At 38.5% G+C, this 17,402-nt stretch overlaps 2 protein-coding genes across 2 annotated transcripts; both read right to left on the reverse strand.

Moving 5' to 3' along the window:
* Positions 1–353: 353 nt before the first annotated feature.
* On the reverse strand, positions 354–6,333 carry asah1b (N-acylsphingosine amidohydrolase (acid ceramidase) 1b). Its single transcript, XM_035637640.2, has 14 exons — positions 5,982–6,333; positions 5,839–5,885; positions 3,780–3,870; positions 3,598–3,684; positions 3,424–3,502; positions 3,257–3,331; positions 3,117–3,162; positions 2,876–3,020; positions 2,701–2,755; positions 2,530–2,611; positions 1,791–1,922; positions 1,298–1,421; positions 1,132–1,188; positions 354–1,003 (listed from the first exon to the last, which is right to left on the reverse strand). The coding sequence occupies exons 1-14, from the start codon at positions 6,048–6,050 to the stop codon at positions 914–916; spliced, it is 1,179 nt and encodes a 392-aa protein (XP_035493533.1). The 5' UTR covers positions 6,051–6,333; the 3' UTR covers positions 354–913.
* A 1,667-nt stretch (positions 6,334–8,000) lies between these two features.
* On the reverse strand, positions 8,001–16,209 carry frg1 (FSHD region gene 1). Its single transcript, XM_047334076.1, has 9 exons — positions 16,054–16,209; positions 14,721–14,788; positions 13,870–13,992; positions 12,083–12,140; positions 11,680–11,794; positions 9,931–10,035; positions 9,705–9,796; positions 8,290–8,400; positions 8,001–8,162 (listed from the first exon to the last, which is right to left on the reverse strand). The coding sequence occupies exons 1-9, from the start codon at positions 16,110–16,112 to the stop codon at positions 8,126–8,128; spliced, it is 768 nt and encodes a 255-aa protein (XP_047190032.1). The 5' UTR covers positions 16,113–16,209; the 3' UTR covers positions 8,001–8,125.
* Positions 16,210–17,402: the final 1,193 nt, after the last annotated feature.

Genomic DNA, 17,402 nt, shown 5'->3' on the forward strand with positions numbered 1-17,402 from the left:
CAACTATTTTGATAATCGATTAAGTTTTTATGAAAAAAAGTCAAATTCTCTTTTCAGCTTCTTAAATATAATCTTAATTATGAATTGTTCCTGGTTTCTTTGCTCCTCTGACAGTTAACTAAATGTCTTTGGTGTGGACAAAACAGCATGTGGTTTTGGGAAACAATAACTTGACCCAGGTGGTGACATTTAAACTCAGGATTCGCTGTTTTGCAACTTTTGGATTTTCCAGAAAGATTCAAGTCCTTCACGATTGACACTGCCATGCAATAACAGATCTCCCACTACTTCATATGAATAACAAACCAATAAAATGTAGTTCACATAAATAACATTTCTTTTTTTAAATGGTGTAATTTTGTAAATTATTTTAATAAATCTTTAAAAAAAAGTGGGTCAACGAAGAGTTAGATACATACATATATCAGTATTGTGCAACATTGTCAGTAGTCATGTGATGAAACTGTACCGGTAACTGAGCTGTTTTTAACCTTTTAAGATGTTCACAACCCTGATTTGGGAAGAAAACTATAGCAGGGCCTCATAACACAGTGTTGAGAGGCACAAAACGGTGAGCATGGGCTGCATTTGAGAAAAATTACGATAAAATTAATTTCATGATACACAACTGCATTCAAGGCCCATGTGGAGATCCAGGTACAAAAAAACAAGGGAAAACATTTAAACATCTTGTACCAGTTTCCCCTCGTGACAGAAAAAGCAGGATTTAGTGTTGGCAACGGTTTTTCTTCATCTGAATGGTTGGAAAAAAAGAAGTGACATCAGGGAGACAAACTTTGGTTCAGGTGATTTGTAGCTGTGCTTAGAGCAACGATGTGTGGTTTCATCCCGAGATCAGCTGATCCTTATGCAGCCGAGCATTTACAAAGTGATCGGCGCTCCGATCGGAGGATCACCAGGGCATGCAGGGGTTAGGGCAGTCACGGATGTACGACTCCAGTTTGCCTTCAGATACTTGCATCAGTGTTGTGTATGTGGTCAACTGAAGGAAGGGGGGGGGGGGGGGGGGAAGAAGCACATTGAGAAAAGGAGAGGGTTAAAAATGAAATGTTATTTACGCTGAAATAATCCAAGTGGCTTCGAATTGACATGAGTCGTTGAGAGGCTAACCTTATTCAACACTGGTTTGGTTGAGAGAACGTCGTACATGGTGTTTACAGAGATGTTCTGAAAGTGACAGGACAATAGAAGTCAGCAATGTTGTACTTTCGACCTAAAAAAAAGGAAAGAAAAAATCTCAGTCATGTGATATTTCCTGGGTGTGGTAAGTATTCACCTTCTGAGCTGTCTGGTTCATGCACTTCATGGCGGGAGTTCTGCGGTCGTCCAGGAACAGAGGCTCCTCCCAGTGGTCGTAGTTGGTCTCCAGCACGTACCAGCGGCCGAGCTTCACGTCAATCCTGACATTGCAAAATAAGTAGATAGAAAAAAAAAGAAGAAAAGAAATCAACCTCAACATGTGACGAGCAGCTGCTGCAGACGACTTGTGAAACAGGAACACATCAGGTGATTTAAAACCAAAGCGGTCATCAGTTCCTTGTTGATGAAACTTAAATGCTTCACAAGACAAACACGAGGAATTCGTTTGAGCAACTACTTCCGCTATTGCTTTGCACTTTAGTGTTTGTATTGTATTGATGTTTGCTCAGGACTAACTTAGCACATGTAATTCATCGGATAAGGCTTTTACAATCTCTACTCTACTACTATATCCATGAGTGTCAACACTGTGTATTGTCAACATGCGCAGTTTAAGCTCCGGTACTCACTCCAACAAATCGATGTTGAGCAACCTGGAGCGGGTGATGATGCAGCCCTGCCCCGTCTGGTTTCCCCCGAGGATGAAGTAGGCCGGAGCGAGCAGCTTGGTCTGGGCCAGGCGAGTTTTTGCCTCCTCGTAGCTGATGAGAGGGAGAGAAGACACATTTTTATGCTCAACGTATTTGGAACAAAACTAAAAAAAAATATAGTTTAAATCTTTTCGGCTGGCTTTTTATTCAATTAGATACATTTTTTTGTGCCGCACTTCATTTTTATTCTCATGTTTAATTTTAGCCTATGTTTTTAACTGATCTTCCATTTTTAAAATCCCATTTATTTGTTTATTTTCTATCTTGTCTTAATGCCTCGTGTTTGGAAGGAACTCCACCAATAGAAGTGCCTTGAAATTGATTTCGGCATTTGATTTTACTGAGTCCATTATCATCTGTGTCCTTAAAACATAAAAATAACAATGCATTTTGTACTCACTGACTAAAAAAAAAGTATCTAAATCTTATGAAACCTGGGTTCTGTTCAGCTTGTCAATCGGCTTCTTCTTCTCTTACACGTCAACACTTTTCAGCACATTAATGTCGACAAACATTAATATGTGTCACGTCATCAAGGTGCGTGTGCAGCTATAACACAAGATGCTAATCACATACGTCATGGCTCATTTAAACATTTCTCACCACTAGTGTTCAAAGCGCCACACTGCACCTCGAAATATCCTAAAGGGGAAAATACCTGTTAGCATCTTCGAGCACAGAGCGCGTGAGGAAGCTCATCCACATGCCGTCTCTCTTGCCCAGGACCCACTCCATGATTCCTGCGTTGAGGAGAGAACTTTTTAAAATCATGACAAATACTCGCGCAGACCTTCTCTCTAAATCCAACTGTGACTACAGTTATACTCACCGATGTATCCGCCATCCAGGCTGAAGCGTTCATTCATGGTCAGAGTGAATGTGTGCTGAGAGGGAATAAGAAAAAGAACATCTAGATTTCTGGAGGCACAAACAACTCAACATCCGTCATGTGATGTCAAATGATGTTTCACGATGACTGGATGCGACGACAGGACACGACTCACGGGCTTGATGCCGGTCAGCATGCCGACGTATCCTGCAAAGTTGGTGGACTTGAACACGGTCTGGTTGTTTCTCCTGAAGTCGAGGTTGACCACGAGGGGCTTCAGCTTCTCGCTAATGATCCATGACTTGTTTTTCACATCCCAGCTGTGAAGAGGGACATTTATTTATTCATCTTTTTTTGTTGTTGTTCTTCTTCTTCTTCTTACCAGATCTGAGTGATACTCTCGGGATATTTCTCACCCCATGAATAATCCAAAATCCAGATTTCGGCCGTGGATGAGGTTACCTGGGAGAGAGAGAAAGACAAAAAAAGCACTTGAGTGCCGCCGTAGCATCATCTGAAGTCGATTAATGCGACTCGAGTCTGGACGACGACCCACCTTTATGGTCTTCTGCAACAATTGACGTGCACACGGTGAACACCTCATAGAAGATGTTGAACAGGACGACCTCACCTGGATTATAAAAATGAAAAAATATGTATGATGAGACAGTTGCTAAAAAGAGAGTTGATAACATTTGAGCATTGTTTTTGTTTTTTTCTTACCAAGAGGAATCCCCGAAACAGCAGCAATTCCTTTGATTTCCTCACTGAAAGGACTTGGGAGGGTGTCCGCCATTATAGGCTGCAGAAAAATTATATAAAACATATTTCAGTCATAAACTCTTGCACAGCAACACAAATATGACACCGGTTCAGAGGAGAAATGATGACACTCACCAGAGTCACGTCCACCAGCTCGATCAGTTTCCCACTGGGCACAAAAGCATTAGCCAAGTCTCTGATGGCCTGAATCATGTTGACCAGCTTAAAAGAAAAAACAACATCAGGAGTTAAAAAAACATTAACTTTTGTGGGACTTTTGGAAAACATTGTTGTCAAGTACTTGACATTGTTCCTACATGCGTTTTTTTCTCAGTAATCACAGCGTCCCATCTCTTGCTGGGGGGCGAGTCGAGGTCCACGGTGTACCAACCCACGGCTCCTCTGAACCTGAGTAGAAATAAAAAAAAAATGCTGTAAAACGACTGCAACATAACGACGCAAATGGAAAAAAAACATCTGATTCACAGCATCGTTGATCAAACACAAGTCGTCTTCAAAACAGCAGGATTTTCATTTTGTAAATTATTATTCCCACGTAACAAAAAATGCTAAATTCGTGGCAGTTTCACAAATCGATAGATGACGTCACGGTGGTTTGCCCCTCGGTCCCACGAGACGATCTTGGTCTTCAAATCAGTGAAGTGGTAAATATCAACAGTCGACGAATCCCGTCTAAATATAGATTTTCTGTCTTTCTTTTTTTGTTCAAGGTTTTTAATTAACATCAAAAATTGAACAATATGCATTAAAGCATATGTGTTTACCCTCCCTCCCCCTGTTCAGCTCCAGCAGACCCCCATCCCTACTAACTAAAAATTAAAACATCAGCTACCCATTCATATAAATAAGTTAATTCTATATGTCAAAACTCATGGGTGAAACAGAGGATAACCAATCAAAGCAAAGAAAAAGAAAAAAAAAGAGATAAGCAATTAAACAATAAAAATATTCAGAATGAATTTCCTCTAATGATAGATGATGTAAAACATCCTTTATCCAAAGCCCAAAGATTGGGGGAGATTTATCTTTTCATTTGGCCTGACGACTAAGATTTGTCTTTCGTTATGAGACTGCGGCATGTTAGGCAACACGCGGATTGATTTCTAAAATAAACAAGCGGCCAAGATTAAGAGCTGCGACGTGTATCTGAGTTGGTGAATAGAAATGTCATCACTTCCTCGCGTCGGGTGTCATCAAGCCAAGAGTCCACAAATGTTGCTGTTGCTCTCACACCCACAAATGGGAGGAATTTATGTTTTCTCCCCGTTTAATATTGCAGCAAACGGAATCATTTTTGGTTGGTTTTGGACCGTCGATGGGTGTGTAACCTTGGACGGAGACTGATGGACGTTTTTCTGGCAGTTTTCACATACATTGTTGTAGCCCATGCAACAACTGTATGTATGCAAATGTTAATCTGTAGCTCCATTCATTATCAATGGTGAAAAATAATGTCAAGAACTTGTATTTACAGTGTTTCCATGTTGTTCTAACTTGAACTTATATTCCTCTACAATCCAAAGAAAAAAAAAATTGTACTTATTTTTTCCTCACTACATAAATTTGATTACTTTAACTACTACTTGCATCACAAATTCTCATTAACAATACAAACTATAATGAACACATTAGATGTAATAGTGCATTATGAGAGGTCAGAATCAGACTTAAATGATTAAACAAAAATCATAAAAACCCATTTCTCTTCTAAGAAGGGCCCAAAAACAATTTTAAACAACCATTCCCCTAAATGTTGTACTTTTTCTTCTACCGATGTTTTTTCTTTTTAAACTTATTTTTTAAATATTTTTTTATCTTGTTTTTACTCTGTAGCACTTTGAGGTTGTTTTTAGCAATGAAAAGTGCTCTATAAATGAAATTTATTTGTATTATTATTATGACCACAACTTATTTAACCATTAATAGTTGCAATCAAATCATGCAATACACACTGTGAATACTATTTGCGGTGTACTTTGTTTACGTTTAACACAATCACGTTTAGAACACGAGACCTTTACTGACAACAGGGTACGTGTGTACACACTGGTGCTACTGTAATATTTACTCAAGTACGTAGCCCGAGTACTTCTTCCTCTACCACTAACCACAAAGAGTACCAGTACCATCTGCACAAAACAATTTAAAAAAAAAAAAAAAGAACTGCAGAATGTGGATGTTGGGACGAACGAGGAGCACGTGAACGCAGCATCGCCCAGTAGTGAAGCGCAGGTGTGACAGAAAAACACACCGGCGACTTTAACGGCAGGGCGTTTCTGTCGTCGTTTAGATATTAAAAATGATATATATATATATATCGACAAATACCATCTCTCACAGATGAATGTTACTCACGTGGGGCCGTTTGGCGGATACGTGTCTGTCCGACAGTCTTCTGTATACTGTGGATAAATGGAGAAAAACAAATGTTGCGAGTGACGTTCAAGTTACACAACACGCTCAGTAAAAACGACTACGCGCGAACAAGCGTCGCTTACCGGCGGAATGAACTGTGTCGACGTGACGGCGAACAAGAGCGTGAATGTGAGGAGAACAGAGAGAGCCATTTCCTTTTCTTTTTTCGTTGGAAGATATCACCCGAACTGTTCGTGTGATTGTTCGGCGGCGGTTCTTTACGTGAAGTTTACCCTGTGACGACGAGCTCACGTGTGCGGCGGAAACAGGAAGTGGACGGAAAACACAAAAACACCTTTTGCGCTCATAGAACAGACACAAGTCAAATGCGTCTACGGTAAAATGAACGAGCAAACGACATCATTTCTTTTGTTGGACATATAAGCGACCAGCACGAGCGAAATAATTAGTAGAGTGATACCGAACACCCCTCGAAGCACATGTCCAAGGCCATTGGTCGTTTCCGCACGGAAGTGAAAATAAAGGACCAGTCAGAAGGTTGATTGTAACCATTTGCCCCCTGTCGCTATTAGAAGAGGGTCTAAATATAACACCATCATCATCATTGCCAAATATTATATACACAAATCCTGATATGCCAAAAACACCTCCAATATGGACTAAATTTAGAAATTAAACACTGGAAAACACCTTAAAACGCCAGGATTAAGAGAGGGGACTAACACCATGATAAAAACAGCTTCATATGAGCATATGCTCAACAGGATGAATGCTGTTAACAAGGATAAAGCACCAGCATGGGATAGTTTATGGACATATTTCACACTAACTGATAATATGAGCAAGGCTGATTAAATGTATAGATGTTATAATCTGCTGTATAAATATCCCTCCCAGTTATTTGAATATTTCAATATTGATGTGCCCCTAAAGCTGCTGATCTTACCGACGTGACTCAGTGTTACTGATTTTATTTTTTGTTCATGGTAAAGATTTTATTTGTACTGTAACAGGATACGTCTATATATGTGATACGCTGAACTGTCATGCACCAAAGGAAAAAGTAATCAAAAACTTGAATTACAAAAAAAGAAGATATTTCTCTGCTAAAAAAGATATCCATTGAACATATAAAAAATACCCATGCCAGAAATCTTTATATACTTATGTCTGACTTATTTTAGGCCTTGTAATATTTTACTTGCTGTTTTTGTAAGTGTATTTTATTTACTGTCTTTTTTGTTGAGTCATTGTTATTACCATTACTGCTGTCATACTTATATTATATGGTACCTTGATATCTGAATTATTTAAGTTAAACATTTTCTTCAAGCCTTCATATTAACATATACATATATATATAGTAGGAGGTAGATGATCTGTTATTATATAACAAAATTTGACTTGCACTATGTGAACCTTGTCTTGTACTTCAGTTTGTAAAGTTTACATTTGGTTCAACAGTTTGTAAAGTAACTAAGTACAAGTACTGCACATGAATGTGATTTTGAGATATTAATTTGTACTTCAATTGAGTATTCCCATCTCATTCTGCTTTATAATACTGCCTCAATACAATTCAGAGGAAAATATTTTACTTTTTATCTCATTACATGTATCGAGAAGCTATAGTTACTTTGTATAATCCTTAACAATCATATATTTTATTCAATGCTTCTTTTCAATTCATCAGTTACTAAAAGTGGAAGAAATCTGACTAAAAACTTAAGAGAATATTCCATTTCATTTCCAATGCTGTTTCAAGCAAAACAGTTAAATACTGGTTAAATTGATTAAAACTTTTCAATTGTCTTAAGAAAATGAAGAACGTACTGAAATGTGTTCGTAACATGACACTGCCCAACAGAAGTATGAAATATAGGTTAAATTTTCTAAATTAAAGTATGAATAAATCATACATTCTGACCTTTCTTTAAGCTTAGTTTTGTATTTGTAGTTATTTTCTGTACAAGTATAACCTACTCAATTCTAGATCATGTAGAATTTTACTGTGTTCAATCATCTGATCCATAGCAAAGTGAAATGATAACTATTTTACACTGTGGGTCAACTGATGTGTACAAATGTCATCACACTGACAAATCAAACTTGCTCAAGAAAAAAAATACAACACAGAGAGAACAGGTTCGAATGTAATGTTTATTAAAAATATAAAAAGAAACTAAAAGTACATCCATTGTTAGATTAATGGAACAAATTGATGAGATGGCGACATTTACAAAGACAAGGCGGCAAAGTTGAGTCATCACTTGCAGTACCGGTCTGCTTTCATTTTGCTCCTCCTGTTATGAAAGAAAAAAGGGTTAGGGTAGGCAAATACTGACAGACTTTGATGTAATTTAAATTTAGCACAAATGTGTGTTGTTGTTGTTTTTTTCAAACAATTATTCAGTGAACTAATCTACCCACCTCTCAAGCAAAGTTTCGTGAAACTTCCCGTCCGTTCTGGCTTTCTTTAACGTGGAAGCTTCGCCCTCGTTAACCCGGAGTCGCCGATCTTGAAAACTCTGAAACTTCTTCCTGTAATTCACACGGCAATGTTGATAAGACAATTACAAACAGGCTCACATACACACACACACACACATTAGACACTCAAACGGTTCACTTTTTTTGCAGGAGAGCTGACACCAAGGCTCTAAGCTAAGTATTAACTGAAGCAGAGTATTTAAATGTTGACAGCGGCAGCCCAATAGAATCAGGCTGAGTAGCTAAGCCTACTAGATGCCACAAATCAACAGATACAGTATTATTATTATCCAAATATTCAGCAGAATGTGTTTCTGGGGATAACAGGGTTGTCTGAAAATTAAAGTAGAACATTAAACACAATTTAGGCCTGAATTTATACAAGTATTTACATAATCTATGCTACTAATGAATCATAGCATTACTGTACTGTCATAGGCTGGAATGACTCATTCATCCATGAATACTCTCTCTCATAAATGTGTTTGGAACAGCGTTCAAATTCTGCATTATTTTTAACGTTAAGCATCTTAACACTGTTTAAATATCTTACACAACAGTGCCATAAAACACAAAAACATCTTTGCATCTTGTCAGAAACTTCTTGGATATTTAGTTTGCCTGTCTGTTGTTTTATGATTCCCCAGCTGCACTCCATCCTGAAAGGCGTTTCAGATGCTAAACACTACATCAAGACACAGGCTCAAGGGCAGTCATTATCAACATGTCAACATGATGAGTCCATTTCCCCAGCATTCATCTAAAACAAATAACAGAGTGGGGAATAAAAAAAAGCCAACAGCTTCAGATATATTGCCTGGAACTCGACAGGCAACAGACAGACTGTATATAAAACACTAACAGCGCCAGAAGCTGAAACGTGGTGAAGTCTTGCTTCCTCGTCCCACTCAAACCGCGGGCCATCAATTGCATCTTTAAGACGCAGGATTGACGAGGCGGAGGCTTAGATTCCGTGATTCTGTCGTCAAAATCTTGTCTGACAGACGGACATGGTGTGAGGATAATGGGGAAGGAACTCACATAAAATGATTTAGGGTTTATTTTAAGAGGATGCTGCAAGGTGAGCTAATTAAAACTGTAAAATGTCAAACTGTTGGGAAACTGAGTTTGAGTACTGTGACTCTGTTCTAATCAACTACAGCTTAAAATCTAAATCTAAATGTAAACACAAATACCATAAGAGAAAACAAATTCAAAATAAATGATGGATTAATAACCTCAGTATCAAGGTTCATTATTAAAGGACTAATTCACTGGATTGTAATCCGGTCAATCTGTAACTGAAGGTACTTCGGGTAAAATAACGTCAGTTATGCACAGTGGAGGTTACGTACACATAATTGACCTCGCAGGACTTCACGTTGCCTCTGTCCTCATCCGCAATGTCATCTTTAGGCTTGACGTCTCGTTCCACGCTTGATCTGATCTGTTCATCATTCAGGAAAAACAGAGAGAGAGAGAAGTTCTGCATTAAATATCAATAGCTGGAGTCCCCTGAAGTGAGGGGTTGAAAGGATTAACATGAAACCTTGTGGAATGGAACAATAATTCACACGTCACCTTCACCATCTCGCCATCGCCCGCCGTCTTGCTCTTTGCAGCAATGTCCCCGCTCTCGCTGTAGGAGATGAAGCAGCTATTCGCTGCCATGAGAGCCATTTTGCCCTGAGGCAGAGCAGAGAGAGAAAACAGAGGAGAGGGCAGTAGATTAGGTAGAATTGCGGTTGGATTGCTTGTTGTGACAGGGCCTGAAAGGTTGCCCTGATATTTGATGTAAAAGAGTCTCAAGGTTGCGCCGGGCAGGGTTGTTTATAGCTTCGGCAAAACCATTAAGGCGAGCAACGCGCCGAGGTGATAAGGTAGATGCATTCTGCATAATGGATTATTTGTATTATTTCATGGCCACAGGTAAGTATTATCTCTCACGGGCTGGACTCCAATCAGCCACGAGGCTAGGAGGTGTGAAAGGCTGTTACATTAAGTACCACAACAGCAACAAAAAAAAGTGCGTTTATTTCAAACACTAATTACCGTTCATATGTACATTCGCAGAATCTTAACATGTACTTGTATATGTATAGAATTTACAGGCACATATCACTTTATCCTGAGCTTTAATAGACATAATACATGGATTACTGAGACCGATAATCTAAATATTTGTTAGCCCTGGGTAATCTTGTACCTTCCCAAAACCCAAATTATCTTTTACAAATTGGCATTTAATCCGACAAAGCCCCCCAAATATTCTATTAATTAACATATATGACAAATTAAACCATTAAGTAGTAGAAGCTGGAACAAGGGACATTTTTGTCATTTTTGCTTGAGAAATTACTAAAACGATTAATCTGTTAGAATAAACTAGGTGATAATTACAGTAGCATGTGACCGATATGAAGACATCATCTTGTGTGTTGTGAAGCTCCTGCCTTTGTGTTTGTTTATTTTAATTAAATCAACAGCTTTGCTACATAATGTTAATTTTAGGGCTGCAACAGTTAATCGATTAGTAATCGACTACTAAATTAATCACCAACTATTTTGATAATCAATTAATCGGTTCAAGTAGGTAAAAAAGGCAAAATTCTTTGATTTCAGCTTCTTAAATGTGAATATTTTCTGTATTATATTATATTATATATGTATATTTTTTCTTTGCTCCTCTTTGACAGTAAACTAAATATCTTTGGTGTTTGGACAAAACAAAACGTCATCTTGGAGTTTGGGGAAACACAATCGACATTTTTCACCATTTTATGGACCAAACAACTATTCGATTAATCTAGTAAATAATCGTTAGTTGCAGCCCTAATGTAGACAAACTTTGTTAAATGATGTAAATTTCCTCTCTGCATTGTTTGTAAAAGAGCTTATTACGAGTTAAGTCCTTAAATTTGTCAACATATTTACAATATAAAAATGAATTTTGATTCTGATTTCAGTGTTAAGAATTTCAACTTGAAGAGTTCATGTGGTCAATGTCCCATCTAAACTAAGGTCCAATGAATGCATCACTCTAACATTTCAGTCTTTAGTCCTATTTAGATCTACAATGGTTCTTTTAGCAGAAGGTCTAGAATAGCAGGGAGGCAAATACACGGGGTTGGAAAAGAGACTGGACAGGAAGCAACACAAGTCACAGGACTAGGATGGAACAGGAAGAAATAAATAACAGTCAGGTAAGATGGGGAAGAAATTCACTTGTGTGTTATCCGTAGTTCAAGAGGCCCCTCGGCCTAATTCTAACTGGTGGCCTTCATGTATTAGCAGGACCAAAACTAGGAGAGCGTTCACGTTTGTACCTACCTCCTGGAAGACCGGTTCCCATTGTTCCCTGGCGCCGATGGCATCGGAGCGACCCACCACCAGACCCTCGGAGTTGATACCCAGGTACTTGCCATATCCAGACTTCAAAGCTATACTGCAACAAAAAAAAGAGACATGACGAGTGTTAATCTAATACTTCACAACATTGTTAGCGTTCCCCCAGACAATGTTTTTTTTTCTTTACGAGAAAGGGGAAACTGGCACAGCTTCAACGGACAGCGCCTTTTCCAGGAGAGGTTTGTTTACAGACGCATAAATTACCTCTGTACCTCAAGACAATATAAACAGATCCCTCATATAAAATGCATAAGTGAGGTAATAAATCTGTGGGGCCGGAAGATTATCTGCGGATGCAAATGTGACGTGCCGTTTGTGTAATCACCGTGAGTCGGAGAGCTTGATGGCAGTAAACTGCTCCGGTGGGTCGGGTCCTTCATCATCTGGAACACATGAAACAATGTTTACCTTTTTGAAAAATGATACCATTGTTAACATTGCCTTTCAAATTGCGTTGCACATTGTGATATTGTTTTCCTAAATCCTGATTCCTCTTTAATTTGTTTTCGTGCCATATTGTCGATTCCAGGTTAATTTAATGCTGATTTTTTTATGCTACATTGTTGTATTTTGATTATTTCATGCTGGTTTGGTATCCTTACTTTTTATTTTCAGTTTGTACGTTTAATATTTGTCTACATGTTTGATTTGATTCTTTTCATCCTGTATTCATACGGCGCCCATGCAAGCATGTGGACTGCAAGAAATGTTTGAATTAATGAATATTGAGGCTCCCATCTACCTGTTAGAAAAAAAAAAAGAGGAACATCTAGATTAATAATTTAGCCGCGATCGGCGATTGGAGGGATAAAAAAGAAGTAAAATGTGATATAAGCTGCATTTTTCAAAAGGCTAATGTCTGTACATGTCAGACTGTGACCCTCTGAACATCAGCATGTTTCCTTTGACCAACAGGTGAACGTGGACATTTTCTGCAGCTGTCTAAAAGGCTGTATCATCCACACTGTGCTGCCGGTGCAGAAAATCCAGTAAAAGAGAGGGAAAATCTATAATCCCCCACTCTATACTGTGCGCTCGCATCCTCTTTCATCTCCTAGAACTGGGCTTATGCGCATGCAGAGGATGAGGACCCACCGAGGGAGTTGGGGAATGCTTTTAATCTCCGAACCATTTTCACTGGTTCTCGCAAAGACTTGGGCTGAATTAATTGTTTCGCGGTGCCTCTCTCCGGGCAGACCGGTGCGATGAGCAACACTCCCTCAAAGGTGCCCGAAGGCAGAAGTGAGTGAAAACTCTGAGTTAGCTCTGTCCTTCCCCTCAACTCAACCCCTGTTCAGCCTTTTTCAGACTGGTGTCTGGTTTTCCAGCTTAAATACGTTTTTGTTTTTGTCGACCCGGGACAAACTCCCCCTTCATCCCTCCGACGCCTGGTGCCGAGGGGTGTGCAGTACGTATTGTCTACGAAAATATCCTAATTGCTGTTTTTCACAATGTACAAGCTCACATTTCATAGTGACGGTTAATACTATGGAATGTGTTCCACCTTTATGTACTACTTCAGACTTTAAGCTCAGAGTTAACAATTATTCTGCTGCAAATTAGTTTGTCTCTAACACATCAGGAAATATTAAAAAAAAAACTCTGCTTGTCTCCATCCCCACAGCCCAAGGTAATTTATTCAAATAGCTTGTTTTGAGCTTTGTTAGTTTTTAATTAAGTCATTTGTTTTGAATCATTAACTGGACAATACAATTTTTCAAAACGGTAACACAACATGGTCATATCATCACAATACAATTCTGCTGGAAAACGAGGAACAATAACATGTGAGTTACTGCCCAGACACAAGCCGGATGTCAGAGGATTATTCCAACGTCTGCCACAATACAATACGAAAGAGTATAAAGTTTGTAAAATAATTGTTTAATACTATGCATCAGTAATTCAGTCATGGGCTACAGTGAATGAGTCTCCGGAAGTGATGTATGACAACCAACACAAACTGATGAATAATAGGTATACACCAAAAAAAAAACATTAAACATGTGTTGGTAAATGAGTGATTGTACTGAATAAAAGCTAAAATGGCTCGCGTGAAGGAGCAGACTCCTCTGACAAATACCTCGGCCACATTTTGAAGTACCTTCTTACCTTTGTGTGGTGCGCCGAGTGTGAAAAGTCCAGTATCCATGGCGTGGATGTACGAGTTGTTCTGCATCTCTACGGCGACTGTTCCGCTAATTTCCCCAAAGCAGCTGACTGACCACCACCCATCTGGTGAGCAGAAACGTCCATGTCACAAGGGGAAATAACACACGGCATCGCAGTTTGTTTTAAGGTCACAGAAACATGGAAGGTGCAAACTCCACTCCAAGGAGGATTTTTTTCTGTTGCAGTAAACCGTACTGATGTAAGATATGTTCTGTGTTTAGGATTAGAGTTTGATTCGGAAGCTTATTAAGCTGAAACCCTGTTTTCCTCAGTGGCAGTGTATTTCAGGGTGCCAGATTACCTTTAGCTTGTGCTTCCGAAACACTTTTGAGCAGAAATGATCATTTAGAATTAGTACTGCAAGTTTTGGCAGCCGGTTAATGCGTTACAGGAATGTGCTGCATCAATTTGTATCAGCCATTAAAAAAAATTTCTTTGAATAAAGGTTGCAATCTATGATCCAAATATAAACACAGTGTTTGCCCTAAGGACAAAAATCCAAAGAATAAAGTGGGATCTGCTATGATTCTCAGATTGATTTAAAGGTCATATAAAAACGAAATCAACTTTTCCATTATATGTGTACATAATAATAACTTGAACCTTGGGACATCTAAGTAACACAATATAAGATACTAAGTCTCCTGCTACATACAGTTAAGCTCTCAAAGAAAGGAAACTTTGCTCACTTGCCCCCACCCTGATCATCTCAGGCATTTACATGCGGCCTAATGATGTAAAATATCTTCAGGTGGCTCTTGTAAATGTATAAATACAGTAAATAAACGTACCAATCACGTCAGGTTTTTGTTCCTCATCGGACGCTTTTCTGTTCTTATCCTTGTGCTTCCTTTTTTTCCTGTAAAACACAAAAAGAAAAAATTGCAAACGTTAAGGTCGACCTTATAAAGTACAACCCCCCAAATAATAAAGTGAATATATTTTCCTTGAAATGCTGCTCAGAGGCTCTTAAAATCAAAGAGTTATCATTTAATTTTCAACATGAATGAAGGTTTTAGGACATGAGCTGCAGAGCCACCAGATCAACTCTAAGGACTTCTGTCACATTTTGTAGTCTGATTTTTTTTGTGTTACATCAATATGTGCCATAATAACCAAATGAATGGTGTTATAGTTAAATATTATGCATTATATAAGCATATATGTATCAAAAGCATGTGATTGTTTGCAGAATGATACAGAAGGGCCTCAAATTAATGCAGTTCCCAAATTATCCTCTATGACTCATATTTTTCACGTACAAGCCCATCAAAAGAGTAAGATACTTTATTTTCATAACGATGAAAGGTGGGCGAAAATAATTCATGCAGCGCGATTAAATACTACCAACCGCATAACGTTTATACGTTACATAAAGGTTTTTTTTTGGATACATGTAGCCTTCAGAAATGTAAATGGATGCTATTCTTTGATTCAACACAATTATTGTAAATATAAAATAATAACCCAGAACATCACAACCAACAACAATGAGGTAAAATACAAAAAATAGAAAGTATCATAAACTATAAAACATCTGATGAAAATATTAGAGAGAATATATATATGTATACATACATTAAAGGGATAAGGGAAGGAGGGATGATAAACCCCAACAATAAATTAAATATTAATTTCCTATAAAAGAAAGTGTGAAGAAGTTGATATCATTATCACCTTAAAGGGCCACTTACATAACGTAGCAATGAAGAAAAGATGTGATGTCAATAATCTTATTGGGTCAAATGTTTTAGCACTAGATGCCTGTTGAAGCCACTGAAGCTCAAAATATGATGCGCTTGACCAGAAGTACACGATCGTTGTGATGCTAGCTATTAGCTATTAGCAGCCAGAAAGTACTAATGTGGTTAGCTTAGCGTCCAACAACCGACTGAGCCTCCTAGTCCGACTAATCATTGTAACTGTCACTACGTTTATAGTTGGTTAAAAGTTAAAAAGGGACCAAGAGATAAATTATTGATAAATGATTAACACACACTCAGGTGTACAGTGTTAGCCCTCGGCTACTGTAGCTAACGTTAGCTCCGGTTGCGGAAATCCACTTAGTCGTCCGTTAATAAATAAAACTGTACACGAGTGTCAATAAGCAAGAGGACAACTTACCCTTTTTTAAGACCTTTCAAAACCAGTTTTGTTGACTTCACTTTTAAATATTCAGCCATCTCTTCCTCGGGACCTCGGCGGCTAGCAGCGCGGCTAATGGTAAACACAGGATGCTAGTGGTCTGTGTGGAGCGCGAGTACGGCGGCCGCAGAGGGTCAATCCAGCACACAGCCGACGTGCGTCCAGAACTAAACACAATCAGATCAGCAGCAGGGGGACTCTGAATATCTTCATACGTTTTGGGGTGAAGACAGGTGTGGAGGAAGAACTCGGATTGTGTACTTAAGTAAAAGTATATTACAGGTAGAACTGCAACAGTTTTTGGCAACTATTTGGATAATCGTTTATCAAGTAGTTTTTATGGGGGGAAAAAGCAAAATTTTCTGATTTCAGCTTTTAAATGTGAATATTTTCTGGTTTCTTTGCTCCCCTATAACAGTAAACTAAATATCTTTGGTGTGTGGACAAAACAAAACCTCATCATGGGGTAGTGGGAAACACGATTGACATTGTATGACATTTTTCGGAACAAACAACCAATCGATTAATCGAGAATATAATCAAGAAATTACTCGATAATGAAAATAATCGTTAGTTGCAGCCCTAATTACAAGTAAAAGTGCAGCTTCAGTAAAAGTAAAAGGGAGCCTTTTCATCACATCACAATGCACACCATGCTAAATTAGACTCCACGGTTACATGGGCCGATCACAGATGTATCAGTGTCAGTGCATATGTCGGTTAGTAAGTAATGAGAAACTGCAGCACAGGAATACCAAACATAGTTTCCACTGCAGAATGTGTCTATGAGAGAATGCAACAGTAGAAAGTAGACATTCATCCACATGATTAAAAAACCTTTAGTACCCCACAATCCACGGGTATTGGTATTGGTATCGCAAAGTTCTAGCCCACGATGTATCACTAACACAATTTTGATTCTCATGATTACCAAACTTTGTGCCCTTTAGTTATTGTTGAAATCCCAAGACTCCACCCTACCTGCACCCAGCCACTCCTAATTTGACCACACCCCTAAAACCATCAAATCCGGCCCTGCAGGCCTGGGAACCCTGTTTTTCCCTCCAAACAATTCGGGCAGAACAAAGGGGTCAATGGATGTGAGTTCAGATGGACTTTTTACCCTCAAAAATGTTTATTTAGTAATAGATGGCATATATTATTTGAATGTTCACATTGTTTTGTGTTTGATTATGCTACATTCCGGAGTTTAATCGTGAGAATTGAAAGAAAAATGCCCAATTGTAGATGCATTAATACAACATACTTTAGTATTGTAATTTGCTTGAGAGGATTTGAATGTGTAATGTTTTTTTATTATTACTTTG

Source organism: Scophthalmus maximus, chromosome 8, assembly GCF_022379125.1.
Source record: "Scophthalmus maximus strain ysfricsl-2021 chromosome 8, ASM2237912v1, whole genome shotgun sequence".
NCBI classification, from domain to species: domain Eukaryota; kingdom Metazoa; phylum Chordata; class Actinopteri; order Pleuronectiformes; family Scophthalmidae; genus Scophthalmus; species Scophthalmus maximus.